The sequence below is a fragment of the Umbelopsis ramanniana genome (genome assembly GCF_025399195.1).
Source record: "Umbelopsis ramanniana AG unplaced genomic scaffold K450scaffold_22, whole genome shotgun sequence".
NCBI classification, from domain to species: domain Eukaryota; kingdom Fungi; phylum Mucoromycota; class Umbelopsidomycetes; order Umbelopsidales; family Umbelopsidaceae; genus Umbelopsis; species Umbelopsis ramanniana.
This window is the reverse complement of record NW_026252108.1, coordinates 199281-216914: the sequence shown is the minus strand read 5'-3', so window position 1 is coordinate 216914 and position 17634 is coordinate 199281. Positions and strand designations below refer to the sequence as shown.

Genomic DNA, 17634 nt, shown 5'->3' with positions numbered 1-17634 from the left:
TATCTCCCCGCCTGTTTCCAAGGTTTGAGCCGTATTTGGCCGCAGTCATTCCAAACCCAAGTTCAAAGCTCCGTATAATAAAAATTATATAAACCCTATTATGTCGGTACAGCATACCTCTTTATAGCTATTTCACTATACTATGTACGAAAAAGATCTCGGTAATGGACTCCTTCTGAGATGGGTCAAACCGCAAGATGTCGAAAAGATTGCAAAGGGTATGGTCGACGTGTTCTCACCACCTGACAAACGCTTTGAAGCCATAGGAGGATGGTTCCTTCGCTATGCTAACGGCATGGGTGGCTTCATGAAGAGCAGCGACGCCGTTGTGATTGTCGATACCAAGAAGGAAGGGCAGCCCGTGGTTGGCTTCACATGTTATTGGCAGGAGACCCATATCTTTGAAGGAATTCCTTATACAGCTGGTAAGGACAAACCGATTGATCTTTCATGATTCTGTAATTCCCACGGCGGCTATGATGGCAACTCCCTTACACCATGTTTGCATTCATAGCCAGACCAGAGTTTGTTGGTGTCGTACCTGACCCTGAATATAGAGGACAACGTTTACAACAACATATCATGGACGCGCTTCATGCCAGAGCCAATGATGAAAATCATTTAGTTCAAGTCATCAATGGTATTAATTGGGTAAGTGCATGCAAATACGATAAGCTAGCATTGAAGTAATACCGACTCAACTGGTATTTGTTCTCTTAAAGTATTATAGACAGTTTGGATACGAATATGCTCTAGAGTTCGGCGAGAGATCAAAAGTTTGGCTAAACGCCATTCCAGAATTAAAGGAAGGTGAACAGGAATTTATCAAGTACCGCCGAGCCGTCTTGGACGATATCGACACAATCCAGGAAATCGACATGGCTCAAGTGAAGGATGGTGCCGTCTACATACCTTTGTCAAAGGAGTGGCTTGCCACCCAAATCAATGACCATTACCAAAAGGTTGACAATCCTAAGCACGTTGTCCTGCGAGAAGTTTTGATACTTGAAGATTGTGACGATAATATTGTTGGATACGTGGTCCTCCCTAATCTCGACGCTGAGATGACTGAGAAAGGATCCCTTGGTGTTTATAGTATGGGCCTCATCCGTGGCATCGACACAAAGACTGCACTCTTCTCCACTATGCGACAACTGATTGAGTTCGCCAAAAGCGCTTTTAAGCAAGAAAGCGTTTCTGGCATTAAATCCTTGGCATGGTACATGTCTCAATGGCACCCTGTTGTAGAGGCTATTCCACCCACCATGCGCAATTTTGCCCGACTTCGATTTGAATCGCTTTCTTATTATGTACGAGTCCCTGATCTGGCCAAATTCCTTCAACACATCCTCCCTGCTCTGAACCGTCGTCTCGAGCAATCGCTCACTCACAATAATTACACCGGCGTTGTCAAGATCAGTAACTATACGCCAAGATATCCTGGAGTTGAGCTTAAGTTTGAAAAGGGTGTTATCGTTGATATTGCTCAGTACATCAAGAAGGATCAGTCTAAAGACGCTTCTGTGGCATTTTTCCCGCCACATAGCTTTTTGCAAGTCCTCTTTGGAAAGCGAAGCATCAAAGAACTCATGTCATTTTTGCCTGATGTTTATATGGAGCTTGACGTTCAAGAAGTCTTGGAAGTGGTTTTCCCAAAGAGAGAGAGTGTTCTTGCTCATTTAATGTAGGCTTACTCCCCCCCCCCCGCATTTCTGCTAAAATGTAACAATAAATATATGTACGCTTTAAAGCCACAATGCTGCTAATGTTGATATCAAATATACCGATCGTACAGGAACATAAAGCCTAAACTATGCTGCCCCAAGCGTTTTGTAGTTATGACGATATGAAATGTCACAATCAATATGCCAATTTCATACTGGAATCAATGGCCTAAACTATTTTGCCAGAATATGAGACCATACCATGTTTGAAGTTTATGTTATTATTGACCAATCACGTTGCTTTGTCGCGGAGGTCGGCTTTAGACAAACTTGCAGCGTCCAGGCTTAAAAACTACATATAGATCAAGTTGAACAGAGCGTTGAGAACCTACTGACTAGTAAAAGAACCTACATTCAATAATTTTTAGTGCAAACTTACAGGAGACATGACGATTTGGTCATCAGAACCGTTAGCCAATTAGAAGTCACGGAAGATAGTAGACCCCCAGGCGTCACTATAAATTGTCAAACCTCCTTCAATGCCAGCCTCAAATCGAACTTCTTTTGTATCCCAAAATGTCACTTCAAACCACTATCCCAAGGAAACTTGAGGCCCTACGAAATCTTCCACGAGAAGAGCAGTATATTGGAGTAGCTGTCGCTGTCGCTGTTATAGCTGCTGCTGTTTACACGTCAAAGTCTGCCAAAAAGGTTGACATAGCTTATACGATATGCCACACTCTACATGCATGATCCGACCGTACTGACTTTTCAACTTTTCGTCATTTGTAGAACACAGCTCCATTTGTATCTGGATCCACTCCTGCTGGTAGGTGAAGATCCACGTAAAGTAGAAGGTAAAGGCGACATGTCAGTAATAGGGACTCAAATTAGCAGGTAACGTCACCTATGACCAAGATCCCCGCGCATGGACTGAGTACTACGCCAAGTTATATGGCGGAACATTTAGAACCGATGTTTTCCCCAGGGTAAGAGTATACACTTGAACACTGCGTAACATGTATGAACAGCAGATTCCTGATCTGATCCCAAAAACTTGTGCACAATAGATCGGTACCGTCGTAGGAAGGGAACAAGTTCGAGAAATTATGCTGAGCGACGACTTCAGTCTTACCAGCGCTAGCGAAGATTTCTTCGATGTCAGCCACATGATAGGCATCCAGGATAAAGACAAATATACAGGGGCTATCACTGTTGTTTCAAAGTTTTTAAATCCCAATCTGAAATATTACACGCCACGAGTCAACCATCAGGTAAGGTCGATTTATCATCCTTGCCATGCTTTTGATGGTTATGCTTTATACTAATATATTGCAAAGCTGACTTATGTCACTGATAAATGGCTAGGTGATTTAAAGGGTAAGTGGTCTCAATAGAAGTGAAGCTAGCGATTGTCAAGTTATTCAACTCAGTCTTGGTGTATGTAGAACCCAAGGTCATTCCCCATCTATTCCCTTTCGTACAATCCATGGTAGCAAAAGCTAGCGTTAGCGTTTTCCTTGGTGAGGTAAGTTATCTAATTTCTCAAAGTTATCCACAATGGCACATTTTTTGATCCTGAAATCACTGCAAAAGGTACTTGCCCAAAACGACAGTCTCTGCGAAAGTTTAGGAAGCATCACCAGTGAGGTTGGCGCAAATTTAAGACAAAACTGGCTCATGAAAACCTTCCCTACGTTCAATAGCTTATATCAACGGTATGCATCATTTCATCCTCTATATCCTTTTGAATTTATCTTACTGATGTGTCGCTCTAGATATATTTTCCCTCACAAAAAATTCGTAAGCCATCATCGCATGAATGCCAAGAAATACATCATACCTGAAGTCGAAAGGAGATTGAGAGAACAGAATACCCCCGGCTATGAACGTCCGGTAAGTCATCATCATATTGAGTATTTGGACCAATCAAGTCATCGCATATATTGAATCGAATGAAACTATAGAACGATATGTTACAAAATCTCATGGAAATGTATCCTGCTGATGGAGACTATGGTGTTCCCTACGAAGATTATGTGATTAACTGGACCTTCCTGCTCGTTTTTGCATCCATCCACACTACAACCGAAAATACCACCATGGTTTTGTATTGGTTGATGAAATACCCCCAGTATATTGATGAGCTATTGGAGGAGCAGAAGGAGGCTATTGAAAGCGAAGGCACTAAAGGTCAAGATCCCGAGCTGTCGTTTGATGTGATCAAGAAGCTCGTCAAGCTTGATAGTTTTGTACGAGAGGTACTTCGACAGCGAACGGTCGGTTTAAGCTTGCAACACAAAAATATCAACAAGCAGGATATCGAGTTGAGCAACGGTATCATTATCCCAAGTGGCGAGCATATTTACTTCAATTCTTGGGATGTCTCTCGTGCGACTGATCTGCAGGGCGAGGATGCGGAAGATTTCCAACCTTGGCGATTTGTTCAATCTAACAAGCAGGCTGTGCGAATTGGTGAGGATCATATCACCTTCGGCATGGGAAAGTAAGTGTTTACAAATGCGTGATATTTGAATGGCTTTGCATGCATTGGCATACTAATTATCATTTTGAATAGACACGCCTGTCCAGGACGCTTCTTTGCCGTTCAAGAAATTAAGACGATAACATCCTTGCTAATCTCAAGATATAAGATGAGCCCTGTTACTGATATATCACTGCCATCTACACTACGCGGCATGCCTATGGGAGCCATCAAGTTTGAAAATCGTGATAATTAGTACTGAAACCTTTTTTTATAATATGATGCTACAAATACAGAAATATTGCCAAATTTATACAAGGGCTTAAGGCCCAACTATTTTGCCTGAATATGTAACCATACCAAGATTGTTAGAATGTATATGGTTACTGACAAGTTACACTATCGCGAAGGTCAACTTCAGGTAGACTTTACATATTTTCAGGCTCAAGATGCACAATACCTCGTTTTAGAGTAGAGCATCTATTGTGACTGCAAGAGCCTACGTGCCATTAACTTCAAAAGCAGAGTTATAGAAAACTTAACGATATGGGTAAAAGACCGCCTAGCCAATGATAGGCCAAGCAATCTATGTAACCCAGGCGTAACTATAAACTGTCCAACTTCCCATTGCCGACGACAAAACGGATTTCTTCCGTATTCTATAATGTCGCTTCAGACCACTATCCCAAGGAAACTTGAATCCCTACGAAATCTTTCAAGAGAAGATCAGTATATTGGAGTAGCCGTCGCCGTCGCTGTTATAGCTGCTGCGGTTTACACGTCGAAGTATCCGAAAAAGGTGGGCTAGCCATTCCACATACGTTTTACAACTCTCTGCGCATGAACTGACCGTATTGACATACACCTTTCATCCCTCACAGAACACAGCTCCTTTCGTATCAGGATCCACTCCTGCCGGTAGGTTGAAAATCACATAGAAGCAGAAGTTAAAGCGACGTATTAGTAATAAGAATTTCAATTGGCAGGTAACATCACCTACGCGCAAGATCCTCGCGCATGGACTGAGTACTACGCAAAGCTTTACGGTGGAACATTTAGAACTGATGTATTTCACAGGGTAAGAGTAATTCCTTGAACTCCGCGTAGCATGTATGACCGTGTTACTGATGTGATCACAACAAACTGTGCGCAACAGATCGGCACAGTTGTGTCAAGGGACCATGTTAGAGAAGTTATGCTGAGCGAAGACTTCAGTCTCATCATGGCTACCGAAGACTTTTTCAATGTTGCCCACATGATGGGCATCCATCAAAAAGATAAATATTCAGGTTCCATCACTATTGTTTCCAAGTATCTAAATCCCAACCTGAAGTACTTCACACCACGAGTCACTCATCAGGTAGGATCCATTGATGGCACATTGTCATATCGTTGATAATTCTGTGCATAGTATTGATATATTGCGAAGCTTTCGTATGTTGCTGATAAATGGCTAGGTGATCTGAAGGGTAAGTGACCGTACTTCAAGATAATCTAGCAAATCGTCAACTGATTAACATTGATCATGTTGCATGTAGAACCCAAGGTTTTCCCCCATCTATTCCCTTTTATGCAATCCATGATAGCAAAGGCTAGTGTTAGCGTTTTTCTCGGTGAGGTAAGTCATCGCATGATCTTAAAACTATCCGCAACGGCACATTTTTGATTCTGTATCATTGCAAAAGGTACTCGCTCAAAACGACAGCCTTTGCGAAAGCTTAGGAAGTGTTACCGCTGAGGTTGGCGTGAATTTACGACCAAACTGGCTCATGAAAACCTTCCCTACGTTCAATAGCATGTACCAAAAGTATGTACCATTATGTCCTTCCGTGTCGGTATGACTAATCTAACTGACATGTCGCCCCAGATATATTTTCCCTCGCAAGCAATTTGTTAATCATCATCGCATGAATGCCAAGAAATACATCATACCTGAAGTCGAAAGGAGATTGAGAGAACAGAATACCCCCGGCTATGAACGTCCCGTAAGTCACCATGTTGTACATTACGTCCAATCAAAACTTCGCATATACTGAACCTAATTGAATTATAGAATGACATGTTACAGAGTCTAATGGAAATGTATCCTGCTGATGGAGACTATGAAATCCCATACGAAGATTATGTGGTTAACTGGACTTTCATGCTCGTTTTTGCATCCATCCACACTACAACCGAAAATACCACCATGGTTTTGTATTGGTTGATGAAATACCCCCAGTATATTGATGAGCTATTGGAGGAGCAGAAGGAGGCTATTGAAAGCGAAGGCACTAAAGGTCAAGATCCCGAGCTGTCGTTTGATGTGATCAAGAAGCTCGTCAAGCTTGATAGTTTTGTACGAGAGGTACTGCGACAGAGAACGGTAGGTTTAAGCTTGCAACACAAAAATATCAACAAGCAGGATATCGAGTTGAGCAACGGTATCGTTATCCCAAGTGGCGAAATTGTCTATTTCAATTCTTGGGATGTCTCTCGTGCGACTGATCTGCAGGGCGAGGATGCGGAAGACTTCCAACCTTGGCGGTTTGTTCAATCTAAAAAGCAGGCCGTGCGCATTGGAGAGGACCATATCTTTTTCGGCATGGGAAAGTAAGTATTTGCCAAAAGGCACGGTCCTTGAATGGTCTTTGCATGCATTGGCATACTAATTACCTTTTTGAATAGACACGCCTGCCCAGGACGCTTCTTTGCCGTTCAAGAAATTAAGACGATAACATCTTTGCTAATTTCAAGATATAAGATGACTGCTGCAAGTGATATAACTCTTCCCTATACGCACCGCGGCATGCCTACGGGCGCAATCAAGTTTGAAAAGCGTGATAACTAGATATCAAAAGTCAAATATCCATCTTCAATCTCATAACATATTATATAAACAAACTCTCTTCGCAGTAAACACCTATTCGTTGTTTACCAGTATTTCTGTTAGAGAGCAGCCTGATATGTTCAACCTACAAAAGATCCATTTCTCGCGCACAGAACTTTGCACGTGATTTGATCAAGTTGCCCTTTTTGCCATGTGCCGATTGAAAAGTCGGACTTTATAACGTCCGCCGGCGCATCTTGCCAGTGCGGTGGTGATCCGCCGAAATTCGCTCAGTCAATTTGCGTGCAAATCAGATGGAGATTGAAATACTTGTAGGCTTTGCAAAGGTATATAAACCGATCCGTATTTAATCAGATCCAAGCATAGATTTAAATCATACATTACAATTGATAATCCATGGAGTAAGTATGCCATATGGTTTTCCTATCCTTGAGCTGCTACTGACGTTCCCGTTTGTTCTTTATTTTTGACAGGAAACCAACTCTCGCTAGTTCTGAATCAAACTTACCATCCACAATGGATACCCTATCCATGACAGAAAAAATCCAAGATACAGAAAAATCTCCATCCCAGGACATAGAAAAGGACCCATCCCCTGAAGATGAAGACAATGATCCCGCGTACCTGAGTACCAAAGTCTTGCTCTCTCTGATGCTAGCACTTGGTTTATCCATGTTTATGGCGTCCCTAGATCAAACCGTGGTTAGTGTAGCTATACCTACTATCGCTGCCGAGTTCCAGTCTCTTCAAGATGTCTCATGGGTTGGTGCCGCTTACTTTCTAACATGGACCGCTTTCCAAGGTGTCTATGGAAAATGTTCATCCATCTTTGGCTACAAGATCATGATTCTTTTTGCTCTATTCTTTTTCCTCCTGGGAAGCTTGATTTGTGCTCTTGCCAATAGCATGATTATGCTGATCATTGGAAGAGCTATTGCTGGTATTGGAGGTGCTGGTATTCAATCATTGACTCAAATCATTATCACCGTCGTCTGCCCCGTGCGACGAAGAGGTAAGCTTTATTCTCTTTGACTGAGAAAGTGACATCGTTTCAATGCAGTCATTTTAATATTATTTGCATATCGCCAGGTATGTACCAGGGACTTGCTGGTCTATTTTACATGATTGGCACAGCCATTGGCCCATTGATCGGAGGCGCATTTACTGACCACCTCAGCTGGTAAGATACTATCTTTTTATGAATCCCTATTTCATTGGAACAACGCCTTTAACCTTTCACAATTTTTTTTTTTTTTGAAAACTTATAGGAGATGGGCATTCTACATTAATCTCCCATTAGGAGCAGGTAATATCATCCCACTTTGAACGTTTTTTAATTTTTTCGATCACATTTAACCTTTAAATAATTCATCTTATAGTTTCTGCTCTCGCTGTTGTTCTGGTACTCCGAAATCAGCCTGCACCCGGAACCACCTGGAAAGAACGATTCAGCCGCGTAGATTACCTTGGTCTCGTGCTTTTGCTTGCCTGGGTCATTATTCTGTTGCTTCCCTTGTCGTGGGGAGGCAGCAAGTACAGCTGGAATTCGCCCGTCATCATTGTTCTATTTTGCCTATTCGCTGTTCTCCTAGCCATATTCTTGTGGGTCCAATGGAGGGTGGCAAAAGAACCTCTCATGCCATTGAGCGTGTTCACAGTTCATCGAAACCCTGGATTGATTTTTATGGCAAACATTTTCATGGGAATGTGTTTGACCGGCTTCATTTACTACGTCCCTATAATTTATCAGCAAGGCATGGGCAACTCTGCCACCACTTCCGGTGTGAAGTTCATCCCCTACATGGTCTCAACCATCCTTTGTGCTATCGTATGCGGCATCCTGATCTCTGTCACTTTGAGATATCGTCCATTTGCAGCTATGGGACCCTTCATTGCTTCTATTGGAACGGGATTAGTTACTACCTGGACTATGTCAGCCTCAACTGGCTTGCAAGTCGGCTGCCTTATCCTTTCCGGTGCTGGAACTGGAGCTTTCGTCGTTAGTGCTTTATTTAGCGCTCAAGCTCCCACCAAAAAAGAAGATCTTCCAGTTACTACCAGTCTTGTCAGCTTCTTCCGCTCTCTAGGAGGAGTTATCGGCGTGACCGTGTTCGGAACCATCTTTAACAATACTTTGCCAAACCTCATCGCCCAAGCTATACCAAATATCGATCCTGCTTCCATGACTGCCATTCTTGAGGGTGATAAGACTGTTATATCCGGCTTCGACCAAGCAACTCAACTGCTTATACGCGAGGCATCCATTGAGGCACTAAAGCCAGTTTTCTACACCACAACTGCCCTCTTTTGCCTTTCAGGTCTGCTCGTCCTTGCAACCGCTCATGTACCTTTGTCAAAGGAAGACCTTAAGAAGCTAAAGGAAGCAAAAGACTAACTCTCAAGAAATTGAGATGTATGAAATACCTTTAAAATATGCACATTATAATTTTATCGTCATGTCAATATGTCAAATCTTTCTTTACATTCGAAGTCATATCTTTTGAAACTGTACTTTGAAAATAATAAAATAATTATAGAATATGTTATCTGTCTTTGTACTTGGGGCTTTGGCGTTTTTCTGTGTATAGATCCTGTAAGTTTCATTACGGTGTTTTGATCCGTAGGCTTCTAGCAGGTTTGACAGAAAAAGTATAAGAAGTTGGCTAAGAAACGAACTAGCAAAATGCTGTTACTTATACGCATGTCAATCCCAGTAGCATATTCCACTTCGTATTTACTTTCGCTTTTTAGTTTTAATTCTTTTTTTTTGCTTCAAACTTTTGATACAATCGCATTAACCATGCCGTTTTGTAATATAGGTGCTAGAAGGTCATTCTGTTATGCTGTATTTTTCTTGCCTTAAGCGCGGATCTTCATACAAAGACGCTGCACTCACTGATTTTTTTTTGAAACTCCATTTGTGCCTGTTTCTACCTCAATTTTTTTTTTTTTGCTGGCAGACCCTTCCTGAATCGCGCAGTCTCTTGATCAATGGCTACCGCAGAGATCGCAACCCTGATTCAGAAATCAGTTCCAGAAGCTGACGATGCCGTTGTAGAATATATTACCGGTTATCTCGAGGGAACCGATTTTGCCGACGACGATGAGGATGGAATCACAGAGTTCGTTCGACCCATGTTGCTGGACGTTGGAGGAAAGGAAGGCGAGATCGACAGACTTTGCGACCAGCTCATCAAGCTTTTGAGCGCCAAAACGAACAACGTCGCTCAACCTAAAGCAGGTCTCAACAAGCTAGCACAGCCAATCAACATGGCCAGCCAATCCAACATCTCAGCAACTGTCAGTTTGATGAAGGAAAATGTAGATCTTCAGTCGGTTCGTGGTCGTACCATCCAGTCTCAAGTCGACGCTTCAAAGTTAAAGAAGGCTGAAGCTAAAATTGCTGCAAAAATGGCAAAACGTCAAGCTAAATCTAACATGGCAATTGATTATGAAGCTTCCAAGTTGATTCATGACAGCGAACAGAAGGCGCTCGCTGAGGCTTACAAAATGTACAACCCCATTATGGATTACACATCCACCAAAGGAAAGTCAAAGGATATTAAACTTGAAAACTTTGATATCTCATTTGGCGGAAAACGTATCCTTACAGATGCCAATGTTACCCTTGCTTTTGGTCGTCGCTATGGTCTTGTTGGCAAGAACGGTATCGGTAAATCCACTCTGCTCAAGGCTATGGCAAGACGTGAGCTTAACGTCCCTACACATATTTCATTGCTCTACGTCGAGCAGGAAGTTATTGGTGACGACACCCCTGCTTTAGAAATGGTCTTGAAGGCTGACGTCTGGCGTACGCATCTTTTGAATGAAGAAAGGCGTCTGACAGCCGAGATCAATGTATTAGATGCAGAGGACGCAGAAGAAGGTGCAACAGAAGAGTCTAGAGATGCTGCAGACAAACTCAAGGAGAGTCTCAACTCCAAGTTGAGAGAAGTTTACCAAAAGTTGGAGGACATTGAAAGCAACAAGGCTGAAGCAAGGTAATGTTATAGACAGTCGAGCACAGGTTTGAGGCATATGGTATTCACATAGATTTTTACTTTCAGAGCGTCAGCCATTTTGTCTGGTCTTGGTTTTGACACCGAACAGCAGAGACGACCTACCAGGGAATTCTCTGGTGGTTGGCGTATGAGAATTTCTCTTGCAAGAGCTTTGTTCTGTAAACCCGATTGTTTGATGCTTGATGAACCGGATAACATGTTGGATGTAAGCTGGGACTACCTACAGATCAATTTGAACTGGAATTTGCGCAAGTGTGGTACTGACTGATGTTATTTTTCAGATTCCCGCCATTGTCTGGCTTGAAAACTATTTGCAAACTTGGCCAAATACATTGCTTGTCGTTTCTCACGACAGAGGTAGAGTATCTTTCATGCTGACGTATTATAAATCTGGTGGAGCAAGGCATATTTATATACATATTTTATTTTCTCTTAAAAGAATTCTTGGATGAGGTTGCCACGGATATTCTCCATCAGCATTCCGAAAAACTCGACCATTATAAGGGCAATTATGCTCAGTTTGATGCCACACGCGAAGAGCGACAGAGACAACAGTTGCGAGAATACCAGTCGCAGATGGAATTCCGTCAACATCTTCAAGATTTCATAGACAGATGGCGTTACAACGCCAAGAGAGCACCACAAGCGCAATCGAAAATCAAGATATTAGAAAAACTTCCTATCCTAGAAGCACCTGAAGAAGAGAGACTTGTCACATTCAAATTTGCAGACCCCGATGCACTCTCTGCACCTATATTACAAATGGACAACGTCAAATTTGGCTATTCTCCCGACAAAATTATTATCAACGACATCTATCTTGACATGCGCTTAGACTCTAGAATTGCAGTTGTTGGACCTAACGGAGCTGGTAAGCAAAAGCGGTAAAAATTTAACATGCAATAAATCGTCTAAAATAATTCGTCATTTTGCCCAGGTAAATCCACTATGCTTAAGGTTCTTACTGGCGACCTTAGACCCCAAAGTGGTCTCGTTAACCGTAACGGCCGTCTACGCATTGCTTACTTTACGCAACATCATATTGATCAGCTCGATTTGACGAAATCCCCTGTTGGTTTCATGGCTGATAAGTTCCCCGGCAAGAGTGAAGAAGAATATCGTCGACATCTTGGTGCATTTGGTATCACTGGTATGGTTGGTTTGCAGGTCATGAAGACTCTTTCCGGTGGTCAGAAGTCTCGTGTAGCCTTTGCCTGCCTCAGTTTGGTCAACCCACATATCCTTGTTCTCGATGAACCTACCAATCACTTGGATCTTCATTCTATCGATGCTCTTCAGACTGCTCTTGCTCAATTCAAGGGTGGTGTCGTAATTGTTTCTCACGACGAACGTTTCATTAACACCGTTTGTAATGAGATCTGGATTTGTGAAGGCAAAAAGCTTCACAAATTTTCTGGTACTATCAAGGACTACAAGGTACGGTATACGTAGAGCTTGCTATGATGTATTTATGAATTATTCTAATTATCGCTTTGCTTTCTCCTCCAGAAATTGATCTGTCCCAAGGAGACCCCATGAAGTTAATAAACTCCATTGTATTTGCTTGACATGTCCTTTTTCTCCTTCTTCTTCTTTGAGTTTTGTTTACATGTGTTTAATGGATTCGTATAAATAAGATGGTGCGGAAGGAATTGATATTATGCCGGTTCTTGCCTTTGCGCGACCAAAGGCAATTATGTTAGAAGGCGATACAGATGACTCAATGCCGCTGCGGTTTGTGCAATATATCACTGCGCCATATATCAGTCAGAATTGCGTGGTAGCCCAACTCCTCAAGATACCTTTACTTCTATGATAAATACAAGAGATTTACATGGTCATGAAATAATCATAACCAAAGCATTGCACACTACAGATTGTACGGCACGGTGTCCTGACAGAACTCAAGGGTAGCCCACGTCGGTCAGTCGTGGCACAGCAGTCACGTAACAAAATCGCCCGCGCCACTCTACCAGCACCTATTAAAAGAGGGCAAGCCAAATTTTGCGTTTACCAACCCAAACGCGACATGTCAGATCAGTCGACTGAATCGACAACTTCCCAAATTGTCAATGAGCTTTATGAAATTTCCAACAGCGTAGAGAGGAAGAAAGCAAAGACCGTCCGACACAAAGACTTTGTTTTGCCATTGTCAGGTGTGAGGTTGACCAGCTGGACTATGCTTGAATCAGAATACAAAAAGGATCCCTGTCCCTTTCCTGTCATGGCCCGAGGACTCTTCACTCGCAAGGTAGACGACAAAACCTATCAGGTTGCTGTCCGGGGTTACGACAAGTTTTTTAATTTGGGAGAAACCAAGTTCACTCAGGTACTGACTGACTGGCTTTCATTTCTAACCTTGGCTCCACTTTCTAACCCGCAATTGCTTTTCAACCAGTGGACATGGATTGAGGAGAATACAATTGGCCCTTACGAAGTCACATCGAAAGAAAATGGGTGTATTATTTTCATCTCTGCGGTATCTGAAAATGAGGTGGTGGTTACATCAAAACACAGTATGGCTGACCCTATAGACGATCAGGCTCACCATGCTGGTGTAGCGTACACATGGCTTTTGAAACACTTGGATTCAGCTGGGCGTTCCATTTCTGAGCTTTCATTATGGATTCACAAACATAACGTCACAATGGTCGCAGAGGTATGTGGTTTAACAATTTCCAATTTATAATGGCGAGTGTATAGTTAACAGTCATGCAGCTTTGTGACGACAATTTTGAACAGCACGTTCTAGAGTATCCACCAGAAACCAGTGGTCTGTACCTTCATGGCATTAACTACAACGAAATCCACCTACATACCATGCCCAGTGACGAGGTTCGCGAGATTGGACGAGAGTGGGGTTTGAGAGTGGCACCATTTACAGTTTTGCCGGATGTTCAATCTATTAAAGACGTTGAAGCGTCACTCCGCCACGAGGATGAATTCGAAAACAGACAAGTGGAGGGTGTAGTTATTCGTTGTAGGACCAACGCCAAGTTACCGTTCTTTTTCAAAATTAAGAACGACACCTACAACGAATGGCGGGAGTGGCGGGAAATTACCAAGGCGATACTCTCAGACAAGAATTATCGGTGCCGATTCGAAAGAAGTATCTATTACGCGCAGTGGGTGAAGGAAAGACTGAAGGACCATCCGGAATGGTTCAGCCAATACAAGCATTCGAAGAATATAACATTTATCCGTGATGAGTTCGAAAAGTACTGGGAAGCAGGCAATTTGCTGGAGATTGGAGACCCATGTACCGGAGTTACCAGAGGCTGATTTTTTTTTTTTTTTTGGGTGGTTTCGGAAACAGACTTCTGCCGCTATACCGTTCGTGACCGCTTCATAATATTTTTTGGCGGGGGCAGCTGCGCTCATAATTATAGTCAGTTGAGCTCTCCACCCTTTGTAATCTAGTAGAACTCCCTTCCCCTTTGTACATGCCCATCACCATTCATAAAAATCGACCCAAGCGGTCAACAACAGACCCTATTCCAGGAAAAGAAAAGGGCGTACCTACCAATGGCTTAGCAAAGTCTATGCCTTCGCTGCGCCCTAACACTCTACGAGCTATTAGTCGTTTGGGCTCCTCATTTCAGAATCTTGGTGTATCATCTTCAGGTTCTGGCTCCAGCTCGGAAGCGTCTGTTGAAAAGGACGAGAATTTGAACGAGGAGATAGCCCAAGTGCGACATGCCATGGACCTCTTTTTGAACTCCCGTATCAAAGAAGCCGAAAGTCTGATAATGCCAAACAAGGAAACGTCCTTGTATTGGAGTCTCGGATACGCCTTCATTAGTTTTTTAAAAGCCATGATGACATTCCAGAACGCGGATTTTGATACTGCTTCAGAAGCCATCAAGCAATGCATTCATATTGCCACCAACGCCAGGAAGCGAGATGCTGGCTTTGTCGATAGTTTAACAAGTTGGGTGAAAGGTAGTACCGGACTTGCCACTGTGAAGGCCATGACCAAATTACAAAGACACGCAGTATGTAATTTTTTCTTTTGAAACATTTTTCATCAGTGACCAATGATGGGCTTATGTCAATGCGTTTTCTCATATCATTAGGAACTCGTATATGCAGAGTCTTATCTCATGAAGGCTGTTTTAAGCATTGTGCATGATGAAAGCTACATATCGTTTTTACGCGAGGGCCTCAACATCCGAAACAGTTACAATATTTATCGCACGTTACAAAAGTTTCTTCATTTCATTGAAGATGAAATTGCCGCTGGCAACGACGTTTCAGCCTACGAGATTGACGATCATTTAACATCAGGAGTGGCTCTTGGCATTGGTTGCTTCAACTTGATGTTATCCCTCCTTCCACCTAATGTGTTAAAGGTGGTCGAATTCATCGGGTTTACTAGTAATAGGGAGTATGGATTGAAACAGCTAGAATCCATCGGCGGGTGGGAGCCTTATCACAAAGACGCCAATTTACCTCTACCCGAAAAGCAAGGCCCTGACGAAGGCTTACGAAGACAGTTTTGTGACATGGCTCTCATATTATATCATGTTGTTATTGCTGCTGCCATACCGGTAGCCGACGGCGATATTAGCTTTGCTGAGGACATTCTCAATTACAATCTCGAGATATATCCTGACGGAGTTTTGTTCTTGTACTTTTCTGGAAAACTCAACTGCAGTCAAGGCAAAATTGATAGTGGAATACAACAATACCAACAGGCAATTGCAACACAAAAGGAATGGAAGCAATTGCATCACATTTGCTACTGGGAACTGGGCCTTAACTATATGATAAAGTGTGATTGGACCAACTCACACAGCTGCTTTTCTATTTTACAAAGAGAAAGTAATTGGAGTCGATCAGTATACACCTACATGACAGCTGTGGCTCTGTTTTGCTCCCTGGATGATGTCAAGGACGCACAAGAAAAGAAGCAAAAGATGGATGAGGTGGTCCGGTTGATGAAAGAGGTTCCAAAGTTGACACAAAAAATCGCTGGCCGTTCTCTACCCGTAGAGGTACATGTTATTGACCGGCATTTTTGAGTTTGCTACATGACTTGACTGACCAATCGTTTTTTTCTTTTTCACAACAGAAATATGTATCCAGAAAGACTCGCAAGTTTTTTATGCAATCTAACTATTTATTGCTCCCCGATTTGGAGATTCTTTGCTTTACCAATTCCTACGAGTCACTACCTACTGATATCCTCCATGTGAAACTACAAGTACTCAATGCAACCATCAAAGATCTGGAGGACAAGTTAAAGACTTCAGACGAACCGTACGAAAACATTTACGACGATTACTGCCTTGCACAGTACGTCCGAGGCATCATTACTCGTATGATTGCGTGTTCACCATCCGTCGAAGAGAAGCAAGATATGCTGGCCCTGCATGAAGTATCGATGCAAGCGTGTTTTGATAAAGCTGACAAGGTGCAATGGGATCACTGGGTATATTATTATTGTCGATACGAACGAGCATGTACGTTTATCAAGGAAGGCCAATTCGACGAAGCCAAGAGCGATTTACAAATGGTCCTCAAGGCAGCGGAAAAAGGATACGGCGTTGGGTCCGGTCCTGGTGCCAAACACAAATACAGTATGGAGAACGCACTTCTCTTCAAGTGCCATAATGCACTACATGATATTGAACGACAATCAAACCCCAAGTAGAAAGGGACACGGCCCGACGTAGATCTCTGCCTCAATTATCTCTTTTTTTATAGCAATGTATAGTCTTTGATAGTGTTTTATTTTTTCGAGTTTGTACAGATATAACTTGCAATTGTCAATGTTTTTGTTTAGAGAAGGACATACAAAAGAAAAAAGATGGGACAGTAACGTATAACAAACCATTAAATTATTAAGTAACCGTGTTCTAGCGCACGGCTTCCGACTTACAATGTTAAAAAATTCTCGTTTGTTAATTGCTCTCCAATTTTGATACGTTAAACTCATCAAATGCGGTCCAATTTCCGCTTTCATCTTTCACCAGATAGCCATCCTTATTAAATTGGCAGCCTTCTTTTTCAAGCTTGGCCTTCTTGTTACGCATATTTCCTCCTGCTCCCCATTGACCATTGAACCCTCCGATAAACCCATCACTAGCAACCACTCGATGGCATGGCACAGGTAGTGGGCAGAATGGGTTGATTCGCATGACACCTCCTATAGCGCGTGGACTAGAGCTCAATGCATCCGCCATTTTCTTGTACGTTGTGACCCGGCCCTTTGGTATCTGGGCACATAAATCCAACACCTTGAATTGAAAACTGGTCAACTTGCGATTCGTCTTGGGGCTAATATACTGTGCTCGCTCCTCGGCTGTCTCAGGAAATGGCCTTTTCTCTGTTGGTGGAGAAGGTTAGCTTGAATAGAGGGAATTGGATCAGTAGTCTGTGTATTACCTTCAATATCGTCGTCAAAAGGCACGTCTGCTCTTTCGTCAGGAATTTTGCCGATCCGGGATCGAGCAGCCTTTTTGTGTAATGACGGTTGAAGTTTCTTGATAGTAGGAGACAGGGTCTTTGCTTTGGCCATGGTGGAAAATGTTGAAATGAAGTGAAGATAATTCAGAGACTGCGCGACGCGAGCTCTATTCAAATAGGCGTTTTTTCAACATTGCTGTCAATGTTTCTTTTTGGTAACGC

The 17634-nt window shown here is 42.6% G+C and overlaps 9 protein-coding genes across 9 annotated transcripts; 8 read left to right on the top strand and 1 right to left on the bottom strand.

Moving 5' to 3' along the window:
• The first annotated feature begins 110 nt into the window (after nt 1-110).
• K450DRAFT_238048 (uncharacterized protein) lies at nt 111-1760 on the top strand. Its single transcript, XM_051588523.1, has 3 exons — nt 111-425; nt 524-651; nt 723-1760. Exons 1-3 carry the CDS (start codon nt 143-145, stop codon nt 1686-1688), a joined length of 1377 nt encoding a protein of 458 aa, XP_051445343.1. The 5' UTR covers nt 111-142; the 3' UTR covers nt 1689-1760.
• Nucleotides 1761-2234: 474 nt separating this feature from the next.
• K450DRAFT_238046 (uncharacterized protein) lies at nt 2235-2569 on the top strand. The gene is made up of 2 exons (XM_051588522.1): nt 2235-2375; nt 2457-2569. The coding sequence occupies exons 1-2, from the start codon at nt 2241-2243 to the stop codon at nt 2499-2501; spliced, it is 180 nt and encodes a 59-aa protein (XP_051445342.1). The 5' UTR covers nt 2235-2240; the 3' UTR covers nt 2502-2569.
• A 96-nt stretch (nt 2570-2665) lies between these two features.
• Nucleotides 2666-4467, top strand: K450DRAFT_238040 (uncharacterized protein). Its single transcript, XM_051588521.1, has 7 exons — nt 2666-2938; nt 3005-3044; nt 3113-3192; nt 3261-3382; nt 3443-3560; nt 3632-4170; nt 4243-4467. Exons 1-7 carry the CDS (start codon nt 2774-2776, stop codon nt 4403-4405), a joined length of 1227 nt encoding a protein of 408 aa, XP_051445341.1. The 5' UTR covers nt 2666-2773; the 3' UTR covers nt 4406-4467.
• Nucleotides 4468-5911: 1444 nt separating this feature from the next.
• Nucleotides 5912-6991, top strand: K450DRAFT_238030 (uncharacterized protein). The gene is made up of 4 exons (XM_051588520.1): nt 5912-5956; nt 6017-6134; nt 6203-6741; nt 6817-6991. Exons 1-4 carry the CDS (start codon nt 5919-5921, stop codon nt 6977-6979), a joined length of 858 nt encoding a protein of 285 aa, XP_051445340.1. The 5' UTR covers nt 5912-5918; the 3' UTR covers nt 6980-6991.
• A 612-nt stretch (nt 6992-7603) lies between these two features.
• K450DRAFT_187398 (uncharacterized protein) lies at nt 7604-9203 on the top strand (the record flags this gene model as incomplete). The annotated part of the gene is made up of 4 exons (XM_051584432.1): nt 7604-7991; nt 8069-8159; nt 8248-8285; nt 8359-9203. Coding segments are annotated over exons 1-4 (1335 nt in total), but the record flags the coding sequence as incomplete, so codon positions are not given.
• A 702-nt stretch (nt 9204-9905) lies between these two features.
• K450DRAFT_238028 (uncharacterized protein) lies at nt 9906-12588 on the top strand. Its single transcript, XM_051588519.1, has 6 exons — nt 9906-10980; nt 11047-11206; nt 11283-11358; nt 11441-11872; nt 11939-12438; nt 12511-12588. Exons 1-6 carry the CDS (start codon nt 9971-9973, stop codon nt 12538-12540), a joined length of 2208 nt encoding a protein of 735 aa, XP_051445338.1. The 5' UTR covers nt 9906-9970; the 3' UTR covers nt 12541-12588.
• A 138-nt stretch (nt 12589-12726) lies between these two features.
• K450DRAFT_238024 (uncharacterized protein) lies at nt 12727-14364 on the top strand. The gene is made up of 3 exons (XM_051588518.1): nt 12727-13330; nt 13400-13660; nt 13720-14364. Exons 1-3 carry the CDS (start codon nt 13031-13033, stop codon nt 14281-14283), a joined length of 1125 nt encoding a protein of 374 aa, XP_051445337.1. The 5' UTR covers nt 12727-13030; the 3' UTR covers nt 14284-14364.
• K450DRAFT_238017 (uncharacterized protein) lies at nt 14365-16782 on the top strand. Its single transcript, XM_051588517.1, has 3 exons — nt 14365-14996; nt 15078-15998; nt 16076-16782. Exons 1-3 carry the CDS (start codon nt 14445-14447, stop codon nt 16655-16657), a joined length of 2055 nt encoding a protein of 684 aa, XP_051445336.1. The 5' UTR covers nt 14365-14444; the 3' UTR covers nt 16658-16782.
• K450DRAFT_238016 (uncharacterized protein) lies at nt 16783-17593 on the bottom strand. Its single transcript, XM_051588516.1, has one exon. The coding sequence runs from the start codon at nt 17187-17189 to the stop codon at nt 16908-16910; it is 282 nt and encodes a 93-aa protein (XP_051445335.1). The 5' UTR covers nt 17190-17593; the 3' UTR covers nt 16783-16907.
• Nucleotides 17594-17634: the final 41 nt, after the last annotated feature.